Source organism: Felis catus, chromosome A3 (genome assembly GCF_018350175.1).
Source record: "Felis catus isolate Fca126 chromosome A3, F.catus_Fca126_mat1.0, whole genome shotgun sequence".
Taxonomy (NCBI): Eukaryota; Metazoa; Chordata; class Mammalia; order Carnivora; family Felidae; genus Felis; species Felis catus.
The window spans coordinates 1,267,248-1,291,963 of record NC_058370.1 but is presented as its reverse complement, the minus strand read 5'-3'; the positions used below and the strand labels follow the sequence as shown (position 1 = coordinate 1,291,963).

Sequence of the window (24,716 nt, the reverse complement as noted above, 5' to 3'; positions counted from 1 at the left end):
CTACGACCCAGCCATCACACTACCCTGTGTTTGCCCAAAGGCTACAAGACTGCTGATTCGAAGAGGCAAATTCACCCCAATGTTAATAGCGACACTATTGACAATAGCCAAACTATGGAAAGAGCCCAAACGTCCATTGACTGACAAATGGATAAAGATGTGGTGGATATACACACACACACACATACACACACAATGGAGTAGTACTCAGCCATCAAAGAGAGTAAGATCTTGCCACTGGCAACAACGTGGATAGAACTAAAGTATGATACTGAGTGAAACATGTCATTCAGAGAAAAACAAATACTGTATGATATCACTCCTCTGTGGAATTTAAGAAACAAAACAAATGGGCAAAGGAATAAAGAGACAAACCAAGAACCGGACTCTCAACTACAGAGATCACAACACACCGACGGTCGCCGGAGGGGAGGGGGGTCGGAGGATGGGGGAAATGAGTGACGGGGACGAAGGAGCGCACCTGTCGTGATGAGCACCGGGGGACGTGTGGGAGTGCCGAATCCCTACGTTGTACACCTGAAACTGATATCACGCTGTGTGTTCGCTAACTGGAATTAAATAATAAAAAAAATACATAAAAGCTTTATTTTATCAAAGTTAACAGTCTATCTCCAACACACAATGTCAAAGAGTAAGTGCATTATAAACAACCGTAAGTGACCCAGTTAGAAGAAACGGGACATAAACACTGCTCTACAACGCAGCCAACGTACAACGGAAGGACGGAGCCTTGCCGAGCGGAGACACAAGGGAAACGGAAAACCGCCTGCGGTCCGCGGCCCTTCCAGGATCTAGACACGAGAGGCTCTTTCTAAAAGGCCTCCACGTTTCTGCGCCAACCTCAGCTCAGCGCCTAACGGATGCTGAGCCCACAGCAGCAACCACACGACGGCTTCGACAAGGAGCAGGGCCGGGGAGCTGGGCTTGCTTCGCTGAGGCCTCGCCACCACTCCCCCTGACCACCAGCATTCTGAGGCCAGTACCTGCAGCCGAGGTCCCCCCGAGGCAGAGCACTGAAGCCAAAGCCGCGAACGCCTCCGTTCTTCCATCTGAACCACCAGGGAAGGGGCGGCTGGACTCCCATTCACACCATGCGTTCGGTCCTACCTGGAGCCACGCTCGCTCGCTACAATTGCCCCTGGGACTGAACAGACAGGGTCAAGGCAGCGCTGGCTGCAACAAGGAGCCAGATGCTTGGGCTCCAAAGCCCCCAAGTCGTCCCCAGTCACGCAGCCCACCGAAGAGTCTCGCTTCTCCGCCTTCTGAGCGCATGTGAATTCCAGACTATTTAACACGTATCTGTCTCTGTCTCTCCCTTAACTATTCTTGCTTCATCCCATCACAAAGTTTTCAGAGGGTAACAAAAGACCACATCTCCCAGGTCTCTGACACCCCTTCAAGCCCCATACAATCCACTGCACACAGCAGGCGCTCGTTCTATGATCTGACAACCGATACTCAGTCACTTACACCGTGCAAGTCAGTGAACGAACCCCGGCCGTGCTTCTTATTTCGATACACGAAGAGCTACGTCATTAATGAGCGGAGTTCTGTTCTCAGTGAACTCAGTACCTGACCCTGGATTCCAGCAAGAACAACAGTCCAGGATATCTCAGGGAAAAAAGGATAAGTAAGCTCTCTGGTAAGTTTATAAAATTCTAAAAATCGACCTGCTCCGAATACTGACCTTCTTAAGAGAATCTCCGTGTCTCTCCTGAATGTACTTCAGGAACGCTGTGGTCCACTGGAGCGTGGTTGCCTTATCGGTCTCGGCATTGCAGAACGGGACTAGAAGATTCAACTCATCGCAACAAATGCGGATTCTGCGCCTACGGTCAAAATCCAAAGTGATCACCCAGAGAAGCAGAAGCAACACCAAGCAGTAAAGCAAATGTCTGAATGTGTCGCTTGTGGCCCGGCCACCAAGTGCGTGCTCAGGACCACGCTCCGCCACGACCACGTGGCCCTCCTCCACAAGGCCGACCTGCTGCAGGGGTTTCCACGGACTTCTCATGGGTCAGGAGCAAGGGCCAGTTTCCAGTCTCCAGACCAAGCATGGACCCAACCCTGGAAACGCGAAGCAAAATGTTGTAGGGGGTTTTCTGGGTGGACAGCTCTCCTTGGGTCAAGGAGCTCACCCACAGCTCAGGGTTGCAGCTATGATCGGCAAGGACCCCGGGTCAAAAGGATCACACACGACCAGTCTGTTAATGCCCCAAATCCCAGTCATTTGAGAGATCATTCATTTTTTAGAGATCGTTTACATCCCAAGTGGTCTCATGATTTACACCATTTTTAGCTCTTCCCGATTACCAGCTTATACAACCCTCGCTGCCCATCTTCCCAAGCACACACTCAGAATCTGTCGTAGCGATCTCATGAGGTCAATGTGACACCTGGCACTTACGAGATGCTAACTTCTACACAGAGGCAGACACGTGTGACGTACACACGTGTTTCATCCTGTCTCCAATCCGTGTGGTAGCCAGCTCTGCTTTGTAGATAAGAAACTCAGATGAGAGGTGATCCCTCTGCAGGCTGTTAAACTACGAAAAGGCAGAGTAAAAATCTAAGCTCTCGCTGTCAGCATACGGTAGAAGGGTTTTCACATAGTAGGTGTCAAGTAAATGTTTATGTGATAAATATCAGAGTAGGAAAAATGTCCTTTCTGGTTCACAAGTCCTTGCTGACACAGCGCTTCAAGTAGAGTGTGTGTGTGTGTGTGCCAGTGGGTGTGAGCGCACCTGTGTAAGAAGGAGATCTAGCTGGCCAGCTAGCTCTAATATATCCTTTTAAAAGGAAAGAAGTCGCCTTGGGTCAACATTCGCCCTTCATAGTTGAACGTCTGCCTTGCCGCATGCTATAAAAAGGAAACTGGTACAAAGTTCTCAATGAATGACTATGTTAATTATGTTAGGGAAACATCAGGTAAAAATCCAACTGTAATAGAGAAAAACTAGCCACCTTTTGATTCTACATAAAATTGCAGATTCGGGGCACCTGGGTGGCTCAGTCATTTAAGCATCTGACTTCAGGTCAGGTCATGATCTCATGGTTCGTGGGTTTGAGCCCCGCATCGGGCTCTGTGCTGACAGCTCGGAGCCTGGAATCTGCTTCGGATTCTGTGTCTCCCTCTTTCTGCCCCTCCCCTGCTCATGCTCTGTCAATCTCTCTCTCTCTCTCTCTTAAAAATAAATATTCAAAAAAATATTGCAGATTCTAAATAAAACCTGCAGATAAAACGACAGTTCTAACCCCTTTCTTTCCCAACATTCTTAAAAGAACCAGGCAAAGCTAAGTGCCCTGTTGTGCACCCTGGCCATCTCCCAGCAGCCTACTCACAAGGCGGGCCCCTGATGGCATCTGGACACTCAAGATTCCAGGGGTTCCCAGCACCATTAGTTAGGAGGGGCTCCCTGCACCCACAACATGTGCATAAACATGGTTTATGCTGTGCACCGGCTCTTCTCCTGGGGTCCTGGGATTGGCTGCTTGCCAGGTAGGAATGCCTCCATGACATGCCCGCCAAGAAAATCTCGGGGCCCTGAGTCCCTCAGGAGCTTTCCCAGCTGGCCACAGCTGGTGCTGGGGTTGCTGAGTGCATCTGGGAGTCCCCTGGGAGGGGACACCTGGGAGCCTGCACCTAGCTCACTGGACGCCCATCCCCCACCCAGCACCTTTGGTAATTTTGCAGGTTCCTTTCTCTGTAATAAATCAAAGCCCTAAGTCCTAAAGAATCATCAAACCTGGGGGGTGGTCCTGGGGACCCCGATCCCCCTAGCAAAACAAAGTCAATATTCACTCCGGCCAACCTCTCTCCACTTTGAACACATTGTGAATCAACCAAACCGCTGTCTCACCAATAACTTGCCTATTACTGCTAATAACTGGAATAAACTTGCGTGTTGATGAACAACCACACGAGTTACCTTCTATCTCTTTCCATGCGGTTATGCCTCTCCCTGCGCTGTGACCTTCCTCCCTGGGGCCCGCTCTGGCTCTGCTCCCCGAGGTTTGCCTGCGAGGACTCCGCGGGTGGCCAAGCGCCCTGTGCAGCGGTGGAAGCTTCACCCACGTTCTGAATCTCTCCAAGGGCTCTTCGCTCTACGTTTGTGTCCAGCTGGCGAATTCTACTCCGATTCCTCTTATTTATTGCTTGCTTACATAGCGCTTCTTCTTTGCAAAAGAAGAAAAAAGTGTATTTTAATTTTTTATTTTACTTAACTTCTTCCCATTAGTGCTGAGTACCTTTGGTGCCATTTTCAACTCCAGACACACATTCACGAGCAAGGGACACACAGGACTCAACAGGAAAAGTTGCACCTACTCCAGGAACTTGTACACAAAGCTCCAAGGTTCAAACCACAAACCTGAACATAAATCTGCAACCAAACGAGAACACTCCGCGTATTATGTAATCGATACAACCTTGTCAAAAGTCCCCTGTTAATCAGCAGATGTTAATTACCGCCTATGAACGGAGAAACCAAGAAGTTACTGAACTTCTCTGACGTTCAGAATGAAAAAAGATTTTTTTTCTCCAGAAGATTTTCTTTTATGCGATTATTCTAACGTGACAGCGGATACTCTAACCGCAGTGCCCAGAAGACAAAACGTAGGTGGCCTACGGTTAAACGTGCCCTCACCTCACAAGTGACTCTGCCCACACGAGGAGGGACCACCTCCTAGCTTTGACTTCTGCTGGAGGAACGCGGCAAATTTCATCACACGCAGAGCGGGAGGCCCCCAGCCAGCACGTGCGGGGTGTGCGTTCCCAGGATGCCAAACAAAAGCCAAATAAATCTGTGGCACAGGAGTCACCACCACATCTTTCAGAGCGGGGGACCCGGTGGGGAGCTCAGTGCCGGGAACGCTTTGTTCCTGAAGCTGAGAACTTAGCACACGGCCTGACTAGCAACCTTTAACTCTGCAAACGGTAACACGCGCTTCTGCACGGAGACGCCGAACCACGAGAACTGCCCGCTGCCTCGGCGGCTCTGGAAAACCTTGGGGTTATCTCGTCCAGTGAGTCAAAAAATAGTTGGCTCCCAGGGAGAAAGGGATTGCGAGCTCACTCTCAAGATGAGCAAGGTTTGCCTTCAGCAGTTTATTTCTAAACCCTTCTGAATCACCTTATAGCCTCTTGTTCCCAACTCAATCCTCTGCCCATCTGCAGATTGTCTCCTAAAGCTTTCATCAGGTTTCAGACTCCTGGCTCACTCGTGAAATATAAAATAAGAAAAAAACAAAAACAACGCTATTAAGTGCTTTTGGCAACTTGCAGGAAACGGTAAGTTTACGGAAGTCCGTCATTCTTCCGTTCACGGAGATCACTTGCAAGAAAGAGGAGCCTCCAAACTCAATGTTTCCACACTAAGTATAAATATGTTTGGAATTCGAAAGAAAGTTCAAAGTGAAGAAAAGTCCCCCACGTGGAAGTACACTTCCAAGACCATCTCATGTTTACAAACCTCCTCCCCACCCCACCCACCCCCCCCACCCCGTTCCCCTCCCCTCCCCCCCACCAGAATGACATCAGGGCAGCGCCCGCTCCCCTTTGTGGCTTACCTCCTACTTTAATCCAAACCTGCTCAGGCAAAGCTTTGTTTCTACCGCCCAAAGTCTGTTTAGTGGATTCAACTTCCTGCTGGTAACAGAAAGAAAATGCTCTAGGCAATCCAATATCCTGATGCTTGGCAGCTTCGAGTATAGAACATGGGTTACTAGAGCTCTGGAAAAACGAAGCCACAGGAACTTTATCAGCATGAGACCCAGTCGGTCCCCTCGATTCCACACAAAGCACATGCACTTCCACAGAAATCACGTCAAAGACATCATGCGCTACACGGAGGATTTTAAGACATTCCCCGACCACATGAACACTCTCGACGTTAAGGATTATTAAGCTCGGCGAAAGAGAAATCCTTCAGATCGAATGAACTCAACTCAAATCCATTTGCTACAAAACAAAAGAGCAAAGCGGGACCAACTGTCCCCTTACCTGCACCTGCGACGGGTTCGAGCCGGCGTTGGCCGAGCAGGCGTTGGCCGTGAACACGGGGTACGTGAACTGCAGGGCCGTGGCGGCAGTTTTATTTTTCACTAACGTCGTGCATTTGTTTTGTTGCTGATGAAGAGGGACGTTCATTAATTCGGAAGGATGTCGGATAAGAGTGACCAAACTGCCGAGACAAAAAAAACGTGTGAAGAGAGTGTTGCGGGAAATGTCCCGAAGCGGTACAATCGCCTTTTCTAGAACGTGCAAGTCTGTCAGGGTGAACGAATGCCCCTCATCACGGAAACCTCTGGCGAACAATCACCGACTGGTGCTGCGGCGCACAAGCTCAAGCTTCTTCCTCACGGAGGATCGGGAGGCTGTGTGTCACTGACGATCTCTCTTGCTCTGTTTTTTTGGCCATTCTCCAAACTCTGATGACTGAGGGCGAAGTGGGGACCGCCACTGGCTAGGGACGGACAGAAAGCCGAGGAGCCGCCGCAGCACACGGGCCACTCCTCTCCAGGAGTCGCCCCTGGGGCAGGACTGGCGGGCTGGCGGCCTGGCTGCAGGAGAAGCTACGCTCTGTGGTCAAAGCCTCAGGACAAGACCCTTTCCTTCCACAAGGCTGCGTCCGTGCGCACAGTGAAGACACCGCTAACCTGAGTCAACATGGGGGAACCACACCTCTCCTGACACGCAGGCGGGTTATTCGGTGCTCAGAAGCATTGGCACACCGATCTCAACTGGAACTTGGCCCTTCCGCCTGCAGACAGTGCTGACCACAGAAGCCCACGCTCTGGGGTGTGTACTCAGTACTCCCAAGTGCTTGCTCACCTGCACCTGCACGGGGCACAGAACCTTGCAAGTCGGCCTCACGCCCGCGGGAGTCGGCCCCCTGTTACGATGCCAGCCGGGAGGAGGCTGGGGGCTTTCTAGCGGCTGACTTTACCTGCGCCCTGACCCAGCTGGGCCCAATCCCTATTAAAACGCAAGCTGCGGTGGCGCTGGCTTTGCACCAGATCACCTGGTCTCTACCCAGACCCGGCCACGCAGATACCAGTCACAGCCAGGCTGGCGGCCTCCTCACCAGGGGTCCGCATGTGCACCCAGACTGAGACTTCGGCCTCTGCAAGGGACCTTCCGGTCCGCACCCTGACGGAGGCTGGCGGCCTCCTGTGCGCGCAGACCCGGCGCGGCCCGCCCCCCGCGCCCTCCCCGCGCCCGGCCGCCCCGGGGTGGACACCCACTTGTTGAGCGCCACGCCGGGCTCGGGGGGCTCGGCGCCGCGCGGGGCGGAAGGCGGCTCAGCGGGGATGCTGTTGAAGCGGTCCTCCAGGCGGACGCGCACTGCCGACTTGGCCCGCGCCTCGGGCGCGCCCTCCGCGTTCTCCTTGCCGCCGCCGTCGGGCGCCTTGGGCCGCGGCGCGCCCGGGCCGGGGCCGTCGGCGCCCGGCGTCTTCTCGGCGGCGGCGGGGGCGCCCGCCTCGCTGAGCAGCATCATGCGCAGCTCCTGGAAGTCGACGTGGCCCAGGCAGGGCGCGGCGCCCGCGAAGCCGCCGTCGGCCAGCGCGGGCGGGCACAACACCGGGTACACGGACGCCGCGCCCCCGGCCGCCGCCGCCGCCGCCGCGCCCCCCGCCGCCGCGAAGCCGCCCGCCGCCGTCGCCGCGCCCGGCGCCGTGGCCGCCAGAAACGCCGAGCTGAGGCGCGCGTCGAGCTCGCCGTCGGCCGCCGCCGCCTCCATGTGCGAGTAGAGGATGTGCTGCAGCTGCGTGTACTCCACCTCCGTCATCTCCACCAGGCTCAGGTCGGTGGTCGTGAAGCTCAGCCCCGCCTCGCCTGGCGCCGCGTCCGCGCCCTCGGGGCCCGCCGGCCCGCCCGCCTGCGGCGGCTCCCGCGGCCCGGGGCCCGACATGCCGGCGCCAACGGCGGGGCGCGCGGCGGGGCCGGCGGGCACCGGGCCGGCGCGGCGTCGCCGGGCGACGTTGGGGGGGGGCGGGAAACCGCTGGGCCTACAGCGCGCCTGCGCCGCGCCGCGCCGCCCCGCAACGGAAACCCCACCCCCTGTGCCGAGGCCCCGCCCCCTGGGCCCCACCCTCGCCAACTGCCTGGCCGGCTGCCCGCCGCGCCGCGCCGCGCCCGCCCCCGACGGCGGAGAGGGCGGTGGCGGTGCCACGGGAGTTGCGCGCGCAGGTGTGTGGGTGGGTGGGGAGCATCGGTGGTGGGCTGCGTGCGCAGGTCGGGGGCGGGGCGATGCGGGGGATGCGCGCGCAGGGCGAGGGCGGGGCCGGGGCCGGGGCCGGGGCCGGGCAGGCGCGTGCGCTCTAGCCGTTCACAGGTACTACACCTACCCCGGGTACCTGTGCGAGGTACCTGTGCGGGGAGGAGGCGGTCTGCAGCCCGGTGACGTGTCGGTCATACCGCCGCATCCCGGAGCACACCGCAGTCGTGCTCCCCGAGTGCGCAGCGCCCCTCTGCCGCGTCGTTTCTGTGAACACATGCGAGATGGTACCGTGCACGTGGTTTTAAGGCTTTTCTCCCGCTTAAAACGTCCTCGGGAGGGAAGTGGTGGGCTCCTCAATAAACGATATCAGGACAGGGGATTCATCCTTTGGAAAAAAAAAAAAGCAAACCAAGCTAGAGCACTTATTTCCACACCAGACACAGAGATTAGCTAGAGGCGATTGAAATATGGAAGTTTAAAAAGCGAAATTACAAAGCCGCTAAATACACAGAGGGACGTGGGTAAAACCTTTGAGAAGGTTCCAAGCGCGGCACCAACACAGACCACAATGCGCACAGAGTCACCAGGACCTTGTTAAAAAGCAGACTCTAATTCAGGCCTGGGTGGGACCCGGAAGCCACTTTCTCAGGAGCCCCATCTGATGCGCGTGCTGCTGCTGAAAGGACCTCACTGAACAGCAAAATCACAGAGCGCTGTGTCACTGAGAAAGTAAACTCAAGATTATATCCGATTTGGTTTTTCACTTACTGGAATTAAAGACCATTGGCACCTACCACGTGTGTTTGTTTCTCATTTGGGTGGGGTTCCTGCAGACAGTTTTCGAGGCCTCTTTTGTTTAGAGGTGGAATGGCAGAATGATGTGGCTTCACTGGAACTGGCATTGTAAGTGAACCGTGAAGAGAATACCAAACGTGCTTTTCTAAAGTCTAAGTGCAGCTCCCAGGGGTGCCGCCCACCCCCCGGGAGGCTGCCCCCCAGAGCTGTGAACCCCACCGAGAATCCCGGCGCAGCCCGGTGTGCATGCGGGGAGTGAGGTCTCCAGCCGTGACTCCTGTGAGCGAATAGCAGCCTCTGCCCCAAACAGGCAAGAAAATCGAATTTGAGAGGGGCCGGGAGAAGGGACTAGGCCGAATCAGCACCGCACACGCGGTCGTTATCTGGGGGAAGACCCACGGTGGGTCACAGAGTCAGCTTAGCGGCTGTGGACCCACCATTGAAAACCGAAAGCACACCCTCGGTGTGAGCCGCTCTTCATGAGGGTAAGTGCCGCATGTGAAACCATCATAGAAACATACATTCTGTGAAACCGGCGTGACTTGATATCAAAACCAGATAAAGATGTTACAGGAATATAAAACCACAGAGCAATGTCTGATGAACAAACATGCAAAAATCCTTAATAGAATCTTAGCAAATTGAATGCAACAAGATCTTTAAAGAAGAGTGATACATCACAACCAAGTGGGGATTACTCCAGTGACACAAGTTTCGTTCACATTCGAAAATCAACCAACATAATGTACTGTGTTAACGGCCAAAAAAGGGGCGCCTGGGTGGCTCGGTCGGTGAAGCATCCGACTCTTGGTTTCGGCTCGGGTCGTGATCTCACGGTTCATGGATTCGAGCCCCCCTTCGCCGTGCTGACAGCATGGAGCCTGCTTGGGATTCTCTGTCTCTGCCCCAACCCTGCTTGCATGAGTGCGTGTGCTCTCTCTCTCTCTCTCTCTCTCTCAAAATAAACAAACTTTTATTTTTTTTTCAACGTTTATTTATTTTTGGGACAGAGAGAGACAGAGCATGAACGGGGGTGGGGCAGAGAGAGAGGGAGACACAGAATCGCAAACAGGCTCCAGGCTCTGAGCCATCAGCCCAGAGCCCGACGCGGGGCTCGAACCCACGGACCGTGAGATCGTGACCTGGCTGAAGTCGGACGCCCAACCGACTGCTCCACCCAGGCACCCCAATAAACAAACTTTTAAAAGGCCACAAAGAAAACCAAAAAGTATGATAAACTCAAAATTGCAACAAGAAAAAAGAACGTGTTTGACAAAGCTAACATCCATTTCTGAGAAAAACTGCAAAGCACGAATGGAAGAGAACTTCCTCAACCCGATAAAGGGCATCTGGGAAGTAAGCACAGCGAGCATCATACTTAACAACACAAGACTGAATGTTTTCCCCAGGTTAGGAAAAGGGCAAAGATCTCCACCATCACCACGTCTGTCTGACATCACACCGGAGTCTCTATGCAATACGACGAGCAGGAGAAAAGAATTCATAAGGAGACAAAAGTGCAGCGTCTTTCTTTGCAGACAGTACGATCTATGTAGAAAATCCTACAGAACCTGGAAAAAAGCTAACAAGTGACTTTGGCAAGGTCACAGAAAGAACAGCACACACATACCGCTGTCTTCCCATACACCGGCAGTGGACGCGTATATGCTGCCGTTAAAATACGATACGTTTACCACCACTCAAAATACGCCGAGGTCTGAACTTAACAAAACGTGCATCTGACACGTATGTCGGGTATCATACTGAACATCTTCCCTGAAAATCCTCGGTGCTCCGCCTGTCCCTCCCCTCCCCGCCCCTCAGGAAGCCACTGACTTCTCCGTTTCCATGATTTTGCTTTTCCCGGAATGTCATACGGTTGGAATCATACAGTGTGCAGCCTTTTCTGACTGGCTTCTTTCTCTTGGTAATATGCGATTAAGCTTCCCGCATGTGTCCCCAGGGCCTTGGGAGCTCATTTCTTTTTAGCCCTGAATAATATTCTGCTGTCTGGGTGGTCCACACCCACCGAGGGCATCTTGGCTGCTTCGAGTCTGGGCGATTGTGAATAAAGCTGCCATAAACATCCGTGTGCGGGTTCTTGTGTGGACGGAAGTTTCCTACTTCTTTGGGTAACTGCCAAGGACATGTCTGTGGATCGTGCGGTAAGAGTATGTTTACTTTTGTAAGAAACCACCACGCTGCCTTCACGAGCGGCCTCGCCGTGCCGCATTCCCGCCGGCCGGGGTGAGCGCTCCTGCCGCCCACGCCCTCGCCAGCGTCTGGGGTCAGAGTTCTGGGTTTGGGCCCTTCTGAGAGAGGTACTTGGCGGCCTTTGGAAGACTCCGTCACGGCGCCAGCCGGGTGGCGGGAGAAGCTTGCAGGGCTGGGGCTGCAGCAGAGAGGTGCTGCCTCTCAGGACGCACGCTCGGGGTCAGCACCAATTTATGATGCTCTTTCTCCACCGCCGGGATTCGTGGGTCTGGGAACCAAGGGCTGGAAATGGGGTGGCGCCTCTCGCTGTTCCCTCTGCTGATCCACTAGCTGGATCTTTGCTGCCCGTTCCTGCCACTTCTGGTTCTAGAAGAGTCAGTTCAAAGGGAAGAGAGCTTCCTCTAGAGGACGCAGTGATGGTCTCGCGGGGCTGTCGGCGGGGACGGCCACCTGGCCACTTCGGCCCCTCCATGCCAGTGAACGAACGGGCATGGGAGGGAGACTGCCCTGGCCAGGGTGACCCGGCCTCCTAGCAAGGGCAGTGAGGCTGCTACTTGTCAGTGAGGGTCAGGAGAACACGCCTGAGATGCTGGAGCGTTCCTGGGGCCACCTCTCGGTAACCCCCAAGTCCTGTGGTTGAATCAGCGAAGCCACCACGGGGCAATTCAGGCGGGATCGCCGATAGTTCGGGCCCGAAGGAAGGACGCTCTGGGGCACCCACCAGGCAGGGAGTCTAGACCGGCTGAGGGGCTCCAGGACCAAAGGAGCGTGGACTGGATGGCGAGGAAGCCAAGAGACCCTGGTTACGGCCACATGGCCCACTGCAGAGGTGGCCACCCCAGGAGTGTCCCTTCCTGCTTCGGAGATAACATACATGTGTGTGCTTATTAACCGCATACTCTTGCTTTCTTCTGCCCTCTTGACCCTCTTGTCTGACATCGGGTGTGTTGAGAGTGGCCGACCTCATCCTGAGCTCCAGGCGGGAGTGTGGGCCGGTGGAGAACACCGAACTTGAACTTCGCCAGGGCAAGGAGGGACTGTCTCCTCCTGGGAGTGGGCGTATTTCCGGGATAGCTGCACCCAGTTAGGTGGGAGCGCCACTCTGCCATTGTGTTTGTTTAGAGTGTATGGTTTATTTGTTTTTATTAAAAAAGTTTTTTTTAATGATTATTTACTTTTGAGAGAGAGAGGGAAAGACGGAGTACGACTGGGGGAGGGGCAGAGAGAGAGGGAGACCCAGAATCCGAAGCGGGCTCCAGGCTCCGAGCTGTCAGCACAGTGCCTGATGTGGGGCTCGAACTCACGAACCGCGAGATCATGACCTGAGCCGAAGTTGGATGCGTAACCGACTGAGCCACCCAGGCACCCTTGGAACTTAAGGTTTAAAAGGCGGCTTTGAGCAGGCTTGGGGGCCAGTCTGGGGGCTGTGCTGGGGGCCGGGCTGGCGGAGCAGGAGGCCCTCTCCTGCATATTCCCAGTTCAGGGGGTCACCAGAGGCAGTTGTACGTGAGATCCAGACACCGGAAGAGAAGCCCCCGCCGGCTGCTTTGCAGCACCGAGGGGTCTTGTGTGTGGCGGCTCACGTGGCTGGCGTGGGCTGTGGCTGGGCTACGTGAACCACGAGAACACACCGGCACACGTGTCTCTCTCACTCCTCCCACCTTGGAGGCGAGGGCATCCTGCCGGAGAAGCCGGAAAGACAGACCCTGCCCCGGCCTGACCTTGCTTCCCCTTGCCTCTGCCTGTCTCGCAGACTTGGAGCTCTGGCCTGCGGGGCGCGGACTGCGGGCTGCCCACAGCGTCACCCTGCGGCCACGGCGGGCAGGGTAGGTGCCATGAGGAGCCTCCCTGATGCCTGTCTGTCTGTCCATCCTGTACCCCTGTCTTCAGGGTCCTCTGTGCCCGGGATGACCCACGCAAGAAGAGATCATGAAGAAGCGAGTTGCGCCCACGGCACTCGCAGTCAGGAAGCTGTTTGCCGAGCGCCGCGTGGTCGCTGTGGTTTGTGAGCTTTGTTCGCTCCTCAAGGTGGACGAGGACTGAGGGAATCTGATAAACCTTTGTTACAGGTGTGAGTTTCATTAGCCACTTAGGAGGCTTTTATTAAGTATCTTTGTAACTGATATCTCAGTATTTGGAAATTTACTTTTTTAAGTTTCTTTGTTTTGACGTACATATACAGAGGGAGTACGTGGAGAGGGGCGGGGCAGAGAGAGAATCCCAAGCAGGCTCCACGCTGTCAGCCTAGAGCCCCACGCAAGGCTGGATCTCACGAACCTCGAGATGGTGACCCGGGCTGAAATCAAGAGTCGGACGCTCAACCAAGTGGGGCGTTCTGCTGACGGAGCCATCCAGGCGCCCCTGGAAATTTAATTATTATTAAACACTGATTATAAGGACGTTAAACATTTAATTTCGAGTTTAAATATTTATTTAAGAAACATCGTTCCCTAGATTTGTAAGAGAAAGAAATGGGACGGGAAACAAAATGTGAGTTTCCCTCTGCTTGCCCAAAGATTTCTCAGCTATCAAAGTATTGATGAGTCAGACGCACGCGCGCGCACACACGCAGAAGGAAAGACAAACCAGGGGAAAGTTCCGGGCAACTGCTTCGAACTTGCGAGAAATGAGAGTGAGCACGGGCTGGCAGAAGCCAGAGCTTCATGCTGCCCTGGTCGGGGGCAAGGTGACAGGCATCAGGAGCGGTAGCGGGGACAGACGGTCTCCAGTGACGGCCTGCAAAATCCCAACACGGCGAAAGCAGCCAGGGGTAGACCAAGTCCCTTCCGGAGAAATTCGGGGGAGGAGTTCCAGGGAAAGGGGCAGGACAAGGAGGCAGGATCCGCAGGGCAGGACAGACAAGGGGTCATCCAGCCGCGTGGCAGAGACAGAACGAAGGAAGTGGCAGAGGAAAGACCCCAGACCCAGGTCAGAGGGCGCCCCCCCCCCCCCGTTCTGTTTCTTTAAAGAAGAAGAGATGTTCACTTACTGCTGTATAATTACAGATACGTGGGGGGTCTTTTCTGAAATCAAAGGCGAGTCACTGCCGGAATAAGGCTTTGCCGTATTCCGGGCGAACAAAGCCGGACTGCCGCAGAATCACCTCCAGAGTTGAGCTCCTTTCTTTTTGTCCCTGATGTGTGCGCACATGCATGGGTGTGAGTGTGCGTGAGTGTGTATGTGCACACGTGTGTGTGTGTGTGTACAAGTGCAGCTGTGGGGGGTAGGACTCACCTCTGGTTGCTGCCAACGCGACGCCCGGCCTCCACTCTTCGTCTGGGCGACACGGCGTCACTTCCAGTAACCGTCACTCGCTTGGGCATCTTCTGTGAGTTTTCAACGTTTATTTATTTTTGGGACAGAGAGAGACAGAGCATGAACGGGGGAGGGGCAGATGTGAGTTTTGGCACTTGCAAACAGCCACGCAGCCAACACCCCACCCCCGTGACTCCCTGGTGCCGCTCCCCAGCGGTGTGCTCCCCTCACCCCAGCCCCATCTATCCCCCCGGTTTTGTCTTATCGCTGTCACGTGATGGGCTGGTGGCCTCCGGTCTGGCTTCTCCCCCTTGCTCGACACAGCAGAGGCCCCCGCACCGCGGCCCCTGCCCGCTCGTGCTCACTTTCACGGTTGGGCTGCGGCTGAGCCCCGGCTGGGACACGCGTGGACAGAGGGGACTTCGGGTGGTCTCCTGGTTTGGGCAGTTATGAGTAAGTCACTGTAGATGTTTGCTTACAGATTTTCGTGTGTGCAGAAGTCTTCCTCCGTGTAGGGCAGCTTCCCACCCTTTGAAAAACGGCGGCTCCCCAAGAAGCCCCTCCAGACTTTTCTCTGCGCTGGGCCCTTCGGAGGGCCACAGACCGTTGCAGTAGCTAAGACCTGTACCCCCCGAACCAGCCTTGGCCCCCACGGGGGTGACACTGCCCTGCGGATAACGCATGCTTTGGGGGCGTGTGTCCGGCAGGGCGCCTGCTGGGTGGTGTGGAAGGTGACGGAGAAGTCACTGATAGGAACCGGGCACTGCCTGCCTGGCTGTGGCTCCGGCTGCCCTTCCTCGCCGCGGTGCTGACCTGGTTTTCTGGCAGGCCCGGACTCGTTCCTGTGCAGCAAGGGGTGGCCGTGTGACACAGCGTGGCGACAAGATATAAGCAAAAGTTTCAACCAGGAGGGCAGATGGGGCAGGGCTGCCCTGCTCCGGCTCTGTCTCTCGTGCTGGCTTCCTCCCAGAACAGTGAGGTGATGATGTCACGCCTGCAGGGGCAGCCTTCTTGCAACCATGAGGACAAAGTCACGAGCTGAGGACGGGGCTGTCAGGGACACGGAGGCCACTCTACCCACTGGGACTGCCTGCCTCTAGGTGCGTGTGAAGCACGCAGACATACGCTAGGTGGTCTCTGTTCATTGGGCTTTTCCTAAATGCGTGTCCTTGGTGATGCACCCGAACATCCGCAACACGTGCACATAAGAAAGGGGCTGGATGGGGCGCCTGGGTGGCGCAGTCGGTTAAGCGTCCGACTTCAGCCAGGTCACAATCTCGCGGTCCGTGAGTTCGAGCCCCGCGTCAGGCTCTGGGGATGGCTCGGAGCCTGAAGCCTGCTTCCGATTCTGTGTCTCCCTCTCTCTCTGCCCCTCCCCCGTTCATGCTCTGTCTCTCTCTGTCCCAAAAATAAATAAAAAACGTTGAAAAAAAAATTAAAAAAAAAAAAAAAAGAAAGGGGCTGGAGATACCGCTAGGGAGGCTTGTGTCTGGATGTTTCTGGATGACCACGTTCACGGGGAGGGGACGGCAGATCTTCATTTTCTTCATATGCTCCTTTTGTTTCCTACATGCTCCGCGGTTGATGCTTAGGACCTCACGGATCTACAGGGAGCATTCATTCTCTTGAAAGGAGAAGATACAAACCTTGTCAGCAATGGGAAAAATACAAAATGACTTAAAACAATTTTTTTAACGTTTATTCATTTTTGAGAGACAGAGCATGAGCAGGGGAGGGGCAGGGAGAGAGGGAGACACAGAATCGGAAGCAGGCTCCGGGCTCCGAGCTGTCGGCACAGAGCCCGACGCGGGGCTCGAACCCACGAGCCGTGAGATCATGACCCGAGCCGAAGTCAGACACTCAACCGAACCGACTGAGCCACCCAGGTGCCTCCAAAATATCTTTTGATGAATATTTGATGCCTTTGGGAATTTCCCAGGACAAAGCAAATTAAAAAAAAAAAAGATACAAGCATGTATAGAATCCCAATTTTGTAAACAAAAGAAAACAGAGGGGAAAAAGATTCAGGGAAGGAGGGCCGCATCCTCAAGCCAGACTCCTCGCTATTCGGGTTTCTGGAGACCCACGTGCAGCTCAGGGGTCCCGTTGGCTAAATGGGGTCACAGGCTGGAGGGGTGTCGGGGGTGGCAGGCGGCAGGGTGAGGACAGAGCATCCTGGTGCCGTGGAGCATGGGAGACACAGGCTCTGGGGTGAACACAACTGAAGGCAAACATCTGAGCAGTGAGCGTACGAAGGACTGAGAACTTGAAAACGGGGCCCAGTTTCCCGACGTTCCGGGGACACCCCTCTGACAGCACTGTGCAGGCCTGGGCGCCGTGCCCAGCCTCTTCGGTGTCCCCGGTCAGCTCTGGGTACGGCGGCCCTGCACCCGGCCAGGCCTGGCCCCTCGCGGTTCCCCGCAAACAGGCCGCCCGCCTCCGTGCGCCTTTGTGGGCCGTCTCGGCTCAGCACACCCTTCTGAGGCAACAGCGGCCTGGGGGGCCGGGTGCTGCCCCCTGCGGAACCCTCCTTGGTTGCTCTGTGTCCAGGGGCCCTCCCTGGTTTGCCCTGTGCTGGGCTGGGACACCTGCCAGCCACTGGTGACAGGACACCCAACAGGACGGGAGCGTCCTCGGGAAGGATGTTCTCTCTGCCTCTGCTCACAGCGGGGCTGGGGACGCGCCTGCTGAGAGAGTGAGCTTCTGGGACACGGGGTCATCGGACTGAGGTCAATTGGGGGGGGGGGCAGCTGGGCGCTGAAGTTCCAGGGCAACGCCCACGCTGTGTCCTTTGCCCCGGCAGTGGCCGCGTGTAGGTTTGGAAGCCGTTCCCCTCGCCCTGAAGGCACCGCGTCAGCCTGCCGGCTCGGCCACGGCCACCCACTCCACCCGCGGCACCGGAGCCTGGGCCACGGGCTCCACCACACCTCCAGGCCACGGCGGCCACGGCACCAGGCACCGCTCGAGCAGGCAGAGCGGTAGGATGGGTGACCCGACTCAAAGTCGGGGGGTGGGGGTCGTCGGCACAGGGCAGGGGTGGGCGTGTGCGAGCTCGTGGAGGGGCCCCCCCAGGCCCAGACTCCCGACAGGGGAAGTGACACAGGCGCGGCAGAAAACCTTCTGTAGATGTTTATTCTACTTCAAGTAACAAAACCTATGCAGTTCCGTGTTTTAATGTACAGTGATATAATACTTTGTAATATAAAATACAATTTACAGAAATTTCTATCAAGTAAACCTAAAGAAACACACTTGATTTTTACACTTGTGTATTTAAATTAGAAAAATTTGTTTTACATGTAAAAAACCCTTCGCATCGTATGAGACGTTGGAACTTTCAGCACTCGGCTGCGGTGTCACCTGACGTTTGCTCTGGAATCCCAGTCCCTCCAAATCACTAAGTCCTCCGTGTTCTTACCATTTGTACGTTTGTGCTAGAGAGTGAAAAATCTGTAGTGATGTACGATGGAACAGACTCCAAAGAATGAATGAAATTCTCTCATTTTACACTTGCAAAAGTAAGTTTATGAAAATATAAAAAATTATCAAAGTGTATTTGTACAGTCAAATAAATTAGCAAGGCTTCCTCCCTCTCACGCTCCGGAAGTACCTGCAAATACGCCACAGAAGGCAGGCCGCCGTTTCAGCCAACAGCTTTCTGAGTTGTAGCTCTCTAACTACGATCACTGGTTTCCGTCCCAGACTTCACACAAGTACTGTTCCGCTTTCAATGACAAACTCTAAAACGCATCACCGGACAGTGTAACAGTCTGGAGCTGGTGCCCTTTCCCTGGGACACAGGAAGGACTGCTCAGAGGGTCGGGTTTCACAAACAAAATGTTCCTGATCCTTCAAGTCCAAGTAACCCCCCTCCCCCCACCCCCTTTTTAAAGTACACTTAATTGGCTTATCTTCTCACTTTCTTTAGGCTGGTAAAGGTTACACCTTTTTCAATAGATTGCTATTTAAAATGCAACAATTTCTACTTGGACAGATGTTGCTTTCAATCACGTTTTTGAAAAAAAAATGTATAAGGTGATATATAAAAACTGAGCAAAACTAAGAAATGTTTTGTTTCCTGGTTGAAATTTGCAATTCAAATTTCTTTAGGACAAAAGGAAAATGCATTTGTGGGCTTTTGTGCATCTGACACCCCAGGGAGCGAGCAGAAAGCAGGCCACCTGCCCCCGAGCACTACACCTGTGACACCTGTGACAACAGCTTCTGGAAACAGAAATACAGGTGAGAGGTCAGCGAAGGTATGGCTCTAGGGTCCACTGAAATTCCCTTAAAAGTTACTAGACTCAAGTTATTGGAAAAGATAACTTTATAATTTGAAAAAGCAATATGCTTCTGTAGACGCTTTCCCATTTCAGTGATTTTAAATGGAAATATTCAGTTCTTAGTTTTTTTTTTTTTTTTAAAAAGCAACAGAATTGTAAAGATGTGAAATTTTGTAAGAAACCACTATACACAAAATTACAGCAATCGTCGAAGTCCAGAACGTTCTATCCTGCATCGCAGTTCGTAGCTCTCTGCACACCCAGGCGCTCACCACGACCCGGGCGCCGGCCCCGCGGGAGCGTCGCGCGGCGGGCGCTAGGTCTGGGTGGCGGGGGTGGCGGCCCGAGGCACCTCGGCTTTGGGGTCCCGGGCGCCCTCCTTGCTTTTGCTGCGGTCCTTGCGTTCCCGGCCGTGCTCGCGGGTGCGGTCCCGGCCGCGCTCCCTGCTGCGAGACCTCTCCCGCTCCCGCCGGCGCTCCCGGTCCCGGTTCCGGCTGCGCTCCCGGCTCCGGCCCCATTCGGCCGCCCGCTCCGGCTCCCGCCCTCGGTCCCTGTCGGCGCCGCGCTCCCGGCTCCGGTCCCACTCGCGGCCCGGGTCCTTGTCGCGGTGACGGCCCCGCTCGTGGCCCCGGTCCCAGTCCCGCTCCCGGCTCCAGCGCCGCCCCCGCTCCCGGCGACGCTCCTCCAGGGCCCTGCCCGGCCGGCTCTCCGGCGGCGCGGCCTCGGGCTCCTCCAGCGGCTTCTCTTTGGGCCCGGCTTCGAACCGCTCCCTCTGCCGCCCTTCAAAGGCCTGGCTTCTGTACTCGTGGCCCTTGCCCTCGCGGAAGTCGGCCTCGGGGCCCTGCGCGGGCGCCTCGTCCCAGCGCTCCGGCCGGTGCGGCGGCGGGTGGCTGGGCAGCTCCAGCAGCGGCCTGGGGGCCGGCTTCAGCCCCGGGGCCGGCGGGCCCTGGAAGTGGAAGCGGGGCGGTGCGGGCTCGCTCTTCTCGGGGAAGGGCGCCGACCCTCTCGGCCCGCCGAACGGCAGGGGCGCTGGCGCCCGGGGGCCGGCGAATCTCGGGGGCGAGCTCACCCTCTGCTCCTCGAACTGCTGAGGCTGGATCCCCCTGGGCCCCGGCATGAAGTTTGGTGCCTGGGCTCTGGGTCCTTCGAACTGACCGGGATGCGGCCCCCTCGGGCCCACGAAGTGGCCGGGCGGGGGCCCTCTCTGACCTCCAAACTGAGAGGGAGGGGGACCTCCTCTGGGGCCCTTAAACTGTGACAGCAGAGGTCTCCTCTGGCCTCCGAACTGGAAAGGCGCCGTGCCTCTGCCCGCCATGAAGGGGGCTTGTTCTGGTCCCTCGAACTGAGAGGGGGGGCCGGCCATCTCGTCGTACGGGCCGTCCTGGAACTCCCTCTTCTCCCCGTGGGGGTCCTTCCGGTCTTCGAACTGGGGTGCTGCTCCCCTGGGCCCCCCAAGGTGGGAGGGGGAGGGGCCCCTGCTGTCCCCGTAGGGAGGGGGCCCGTGTGGCCCTGACAACAAGGAAGGAATGGGCCCCTTCTGAGCCCCGAACCTGGCTGGCGGAGGTCCCCGTGGCCCATCGCTATTGGAAACCATACTCTCCTCTGAGAAAGGAGGAACGGACCCCCTCGGTCCTGGGAAACTGGGGCCATGAAGCCCAGACGTTCCAAAAGCACGTGGTGCCGGCTCCCGCTGGCCCTGGGGCGCGGGCGGAGGGCCCCCCACCCTCTGTCCAGGTGCTGGGAGAGTGGCGGCCCCCTCGCCGGGTCTGCACTGCGGCTCCCTGTCTCCTTCAGGCTCGACGGTCGGGTGGTCACTTTTCTCGGCAAACTGAGCGTTCCTCGGATCCTCGTACTGGGACGAGCCGAGCGCTTTGTCCTGAGAGGCACCAGAGAAAGGGTCCCTCCCGCCGGCAGAGGGGAAGCTCTGGGCGTCGCCGTGCAAAGGGAAGCCGGGCTGGAAGGCGGCTGCGCCGGGGGGCGTGGGCAGCAGCACCTTGCGGGCAGGTCTGGAGCCCGCCGAGGGGGCGCCGCCGTCCACGGGCGGCGGGACCGGGCTTGCGGGGGGGTGTTCGCGCTTGGGGCCGTCTGGCTTGGCCTGCGGGATCGCCTCTGCACCCTCCTCCCGGGCCGCGGGCGGCCTGGAGCCGGCCTCACCCTCGCCGTGCTCTGCGGCCAGCCGCCGGGCCTGCCGGGGGTCCCGGTTCTGCCGCGGGTCGCAGCCGGGGCCGGGGCCCGCCCCCGCAGGGGCGCTGGGGAGCGCGGGCGGGCGGCACGCGACCTGCTGCTCCGGCGGGAACAGCTCGGCCTGGGGCAGGGACTTCGGGGGCGGCGACAGCAGCGCGTCGGCCACGGAGAAGTGCGCCATGGAGGCCCCCACGGCGGCCCTCTGCTGCCGGAGCGCGGCTTCCTGCTCCTCCACCTGCCTCCTCTGCTCCTCAATCTGCTTGTTGAGCTCTTCGATCATCTGCTGCTGCTCGACCAGGGAGGGGGCCGCTCCGGCGGCCGTGGGCTCTCCGGGCCTCTCGGCGGAGCCGCCCTTCCCGTCCGCACACATCCTGTTGGGCAGGTCGTCGATGGCCACCTTGGCCTCTTCCAAGATGGTCTCATCCTCCGGGTCATAGGCCACCTCCTCCCGCTCGGCTGTCTCTGGGGCCTTGTCCCCATCGGGGCGCCTCCCGCGCTCGAGCTGAGCGTCACAGGCTCTGTCGGGCCCGTACTCCTCTTCGGGGTCATACGGTCTGTCATCTTCCTCGTCCTCCAGAGCTCTGTCTCTTGAGAACTGACCGAACTGCTGGACGATCGGGTCCAGTAAAGGCGCCGCGGGCAGCCCGCTGTCGGCCGTGGCTTTGGGGTCTTGGTGGGAGGCCGGTGTGGACCCCACGGGCTCTCTGGCAGGGGGGTCAAAGGACTTCTTCTTCCCAAAGAGCGTCTGCAGGATGTGTTCCAGGGGTGAGGCTGTCTTCGAGGTGGAGGGGTTGGCGGAGGGAGAGGCTACGGTGACGGCCGCAGTGGCGGGTGAGGACGCCGTGGTAGTGCTCGTGGCTCCTGGTTTGAGCGACGACAGGATCTTCAACACGGACGCCGCCGCCGGGGCACTGGGTGGCTCGGGCAGAGGGGGCGGCGGGGGAGGAGTCCCTGGGGGTGTGGTGCTGCCGGCCACGTCCCCGGAGCAGACCTGGAGCTTGGGGGGTTTCCTCTCAGACTGCGGGGCTGCAGGCACTTTGGGATAGACAGAAACCTCGGTTTCTTCTTGGGTCTGAAGTCGGGTCCGCTTCTCCTCTACTTTATCTAATTCTCCAGCACTCGAAGGGCGTTTTATTCTCTGACAGATCACCAACCCGAGGATGATGTTGGGGCGCGGTGACTCAAGACCTGAAAAACAAAACATTCGTGCAGAGTTCAGAATTTAACGTCGGCCTTTATTCTCCAGACGTGAACCCTGTCAAGGGCAGTGATGGGGCACGTTTCAATAGGAAGGAGGAAGAAACTCGCTGGCAAAACACAATCGAGTGTTTGAACAGCTTATTGCAAACAGAAGACCCCGGGGCACACCGTCGCCTCCGCCATCCAGCCCCCACGTCACAGCCACAGAACCCAGGGCCCAGTTCATGTGTCAAGTCATCCCAATGAGCAGAGCCTACGTTACAGATTTAAAGATCAGACGTAATTAAAGCAATGGCATGACGGAGGAGGCCGGCGAGGCCAGCGTGCAAACGTCAGCATCTGCTGACCTATAAGAGACGAAGCATGTACGGACCAGAATTTTTTTTTTTTTTAAACAAAATCTTAGCTTTGTTCTTTTACTTGCCTCTCACTACACATCAGAAAGGTAACAGCCCTTCCTGGAACTCACGCACTGTGCTACGTAATTCAAGCTACACGTACGAATACCGAAGGTTCCATCAGGGAGCAGTTCCATGGCTTGTTTGCAACGATCCCCTCAGCACGTGCCATTAGGGAAGGTCACCCAGCTGCCGGCGTCACAGTTACAGTTAATGGGAAAGACCAAGCTGACTGAAAGGGCTATGATAAACACCCTTGTAGGTTTAGAAGGGAATTCTGTTAACATCAACAAAGGCCAAGTCCTGCTCAGTCTCTGTGAACACGGGACAGGGTGCTTAAAGACAAGGGCGGGGTGTTCCGTGAAGAGCAGGCCGCATGGAAAAGTTCCTGGGCACAGGATGGTTCTTAAAAATACCCATTTCTTAAATAAAAAAGGCTTACTCCGTCCTAAACTGTGCGTTTTATCAAGGGTGTTAATAGTTCGGTAACCACACTCACAATAAATCCAGAATACCAAAAGAGGGACAACAACAACAAAACCCTGCCACCCCAAGTCACAAAGCAGTAATTTTAGGGACAAATGACATACAAAGAACAAAAACTTATGTCACTAGCATATTTAAAATCAGATCGTATAAACTCAACTGATAACATCACCGTAGAATGTGGATGTTTATGCACGTGGTACGTATACGTTCTCGACTTAGTAAAAATCAGTAGTTTCCCTATTCCTTTTGGTTTTAAAGATGATCACAAGTCACTTGAAATAGTTCTCTGTGGGTGCCATTATACAATTCTCAAACGTCTCTTAACCTCCCTAAATTCCGACAGAGATGGGTTGATAGGTCGAGCACTTGAGGGTTGGTGGATGGCCCGTCCAGCCCCTGAGGAGGAGTATCAGGGGCGCCAAGGTGCTGGGGAACCCCAGCATCTGCGCAGACAGCATACTGAGACCCTCCTTCCCTCCCAGGTTGGGCCTCCTGCCTCATAGCTGATGTGCGAGAGCACAGATGTCCATTGAAGACATCCGCTCATAACACACCAGGACCTCGCCATCACCTCAAGAGACATGGCTTCTAGAACGTCCTCTCCCTGCCCCCCCCCCCGGCCCCCAACAAAAGCTGTGTATCCAGGAAAGGGAAGAGCCAGGCAAAGGAGGGAACAGACTGGAAAATCAGGCAGCCCACACTGTGCCACATGGCAAACGTTTCTGCTCAGCAGACCTGAGGGTTAATCTATCAAGTTCATTTCCTAATTAACACGAGTTAAGGATAACTTACAAGGGCACTCCTCTCACCGTAGCAGTTTACTGGACATCTGACTGCTTACTCAGACCCAGCCTGGGGTTTGGTCAATTGCTAACATGGCTATCTGGCCCTTCTGGACCGCGGGTCGGCTGCCAGCGGCCCCAGAGCCTGCAGACCTGCTCTGCGAGCCTGGCTCTCCCTGAAGAACCTGACACGAGAGCCACGGTGAAGGAATGCGCTCAGCCACGTGGGTGGGTGGGTGCGAGCCAGGGCCGGGGAGCCTTGGTGAGGGGGAAGTCCCCGGGACCTGTACTCCACGCAGGGGAAGCCCAACTGGGGCTTGTGGCTCGGGGTCAGGCCCCAGAGGTCAGTAAGCTGTGCATGGCAGGGAAGTCATGGTGTTAAATCCGGGGAGGCTTGGGTCTCAGTCCTGGTGAAGCGTGCCTTCACAAGGGAAGCTTACAACGGGTGAATATGCAGACTAGAGGGCGATCACTACACCCCTAACCTCGGCAGCCCTCTGCAGATTCCAGCCTCTGCTGTCCTATTCATCACGGGGGAAGAGGGTTAAATCACTCAGCATTTACATTTGTTTTGAGAACAGCAAGCTCGCCAGGCACTGGCATCTAATTAAGTAGCTTTCAACTCTCGACCGGACTGCATCTGCACCTATCTGTAAACAGTCTAACGAGGATCGGTGTTAAGTTTTGAATTTCACCGAGACTTTATGCCTACGTCTGTTCTGAAGCAGTCGGATCTCATCACCCGACGCGTGTGTTCGTGTCACGGCTGCATTAGTATCTGAAGTGTAACTGGCACAGTATCTGAAGTGTAAACGGCAGTAACTGACGTTTGTGGAACAAACAGTAAAATTTGCTAATCTAGTGGCCTCGGAA

General features: G+C 56.1%; 2 protein-coding genes and 1 long non-coding RNA gene across 14 annotated transcripts in view; 1 reads left to right on the top strand and 2 right to left on the bottom strand.

Moving 5' to 3' along the window:
- TCFL5 (transcription factor like 5) overlaps positions 1 to 7,961 on the bottom strand; it is a 16,004-nt gene extending 8,043 nt beyond the window's left edge. Inside the window, exons 1-5 of one of the 7 annotated variants that reach the window (XM_023251024.2) lie at positions 7,267 to 7,961; positions 6,023 to 6,203; positions 5,590 to 5,752; positions 3,951 to 4,197; positions 1,709 to 1,850 (exon numbers count right to left, since the gene is read on the bottom strand). In XM_023251024.2, coding sequence (XP_023106792.1) covers positions 1,709 to 1,850; positions 3,951 to 4,197; positions 5,590 to 5,752; positions 6,023 to 6,203; positions 7,267 to 7,934 — 1,401 coding nt within the window. In that variant the 5' untranslated portion in view covers positions 7,935 to 7,961. The remainder of the gene's footprint in view (positions 1 to 1,708; positions 1,851 to 3,950; positions 4,198 to 5,589; positions 5,753 to 6,022; positions 6,204 to 7,266) is intronic. The other 6 variants (XM_023251020.2, XM_023251022.2, XM_023251021.2 and 3 more) reach the window with 6 other exon arrangements.
- On the top strand, positions 7,705 to 24,716 carry LOC109497862. Its single transcript, XR_006594978.1, has 5 exons — positions 7,705 to 7,826; positions 13,143 to 13,321; positions 13,435 to 15,607; positions 17,311 to 18,749; positions 23,544 to 24,716. It is a non-coding gene; the product is annotated as an uncharacterized LOC109497862 (long non-coding RNA).
- Positions 17,622 to 24,716, bottom strand: part of DIDO1 (death inducer-obliterator 1) — a 51,207-nt gene continuing 44,112 nt past the window's right edge. For all 6 annotated transcript variants that reach the window (XM_023251015.2, XM_023251014.2, XM_023251012.2 and 3 more), the window contains one exon: positions 17,622 to 22,162. In XM_023251015.2, coding sequence (XP_023106783.2) covers positions 19,107 to 22,162 — 3,056 coding nt within the window. In that variant the 3' untranslated portion in view covers positions 17,622 to 19,106. The remainder of the gene's footprint in view (positions 22,163 to 24,716) is intronic.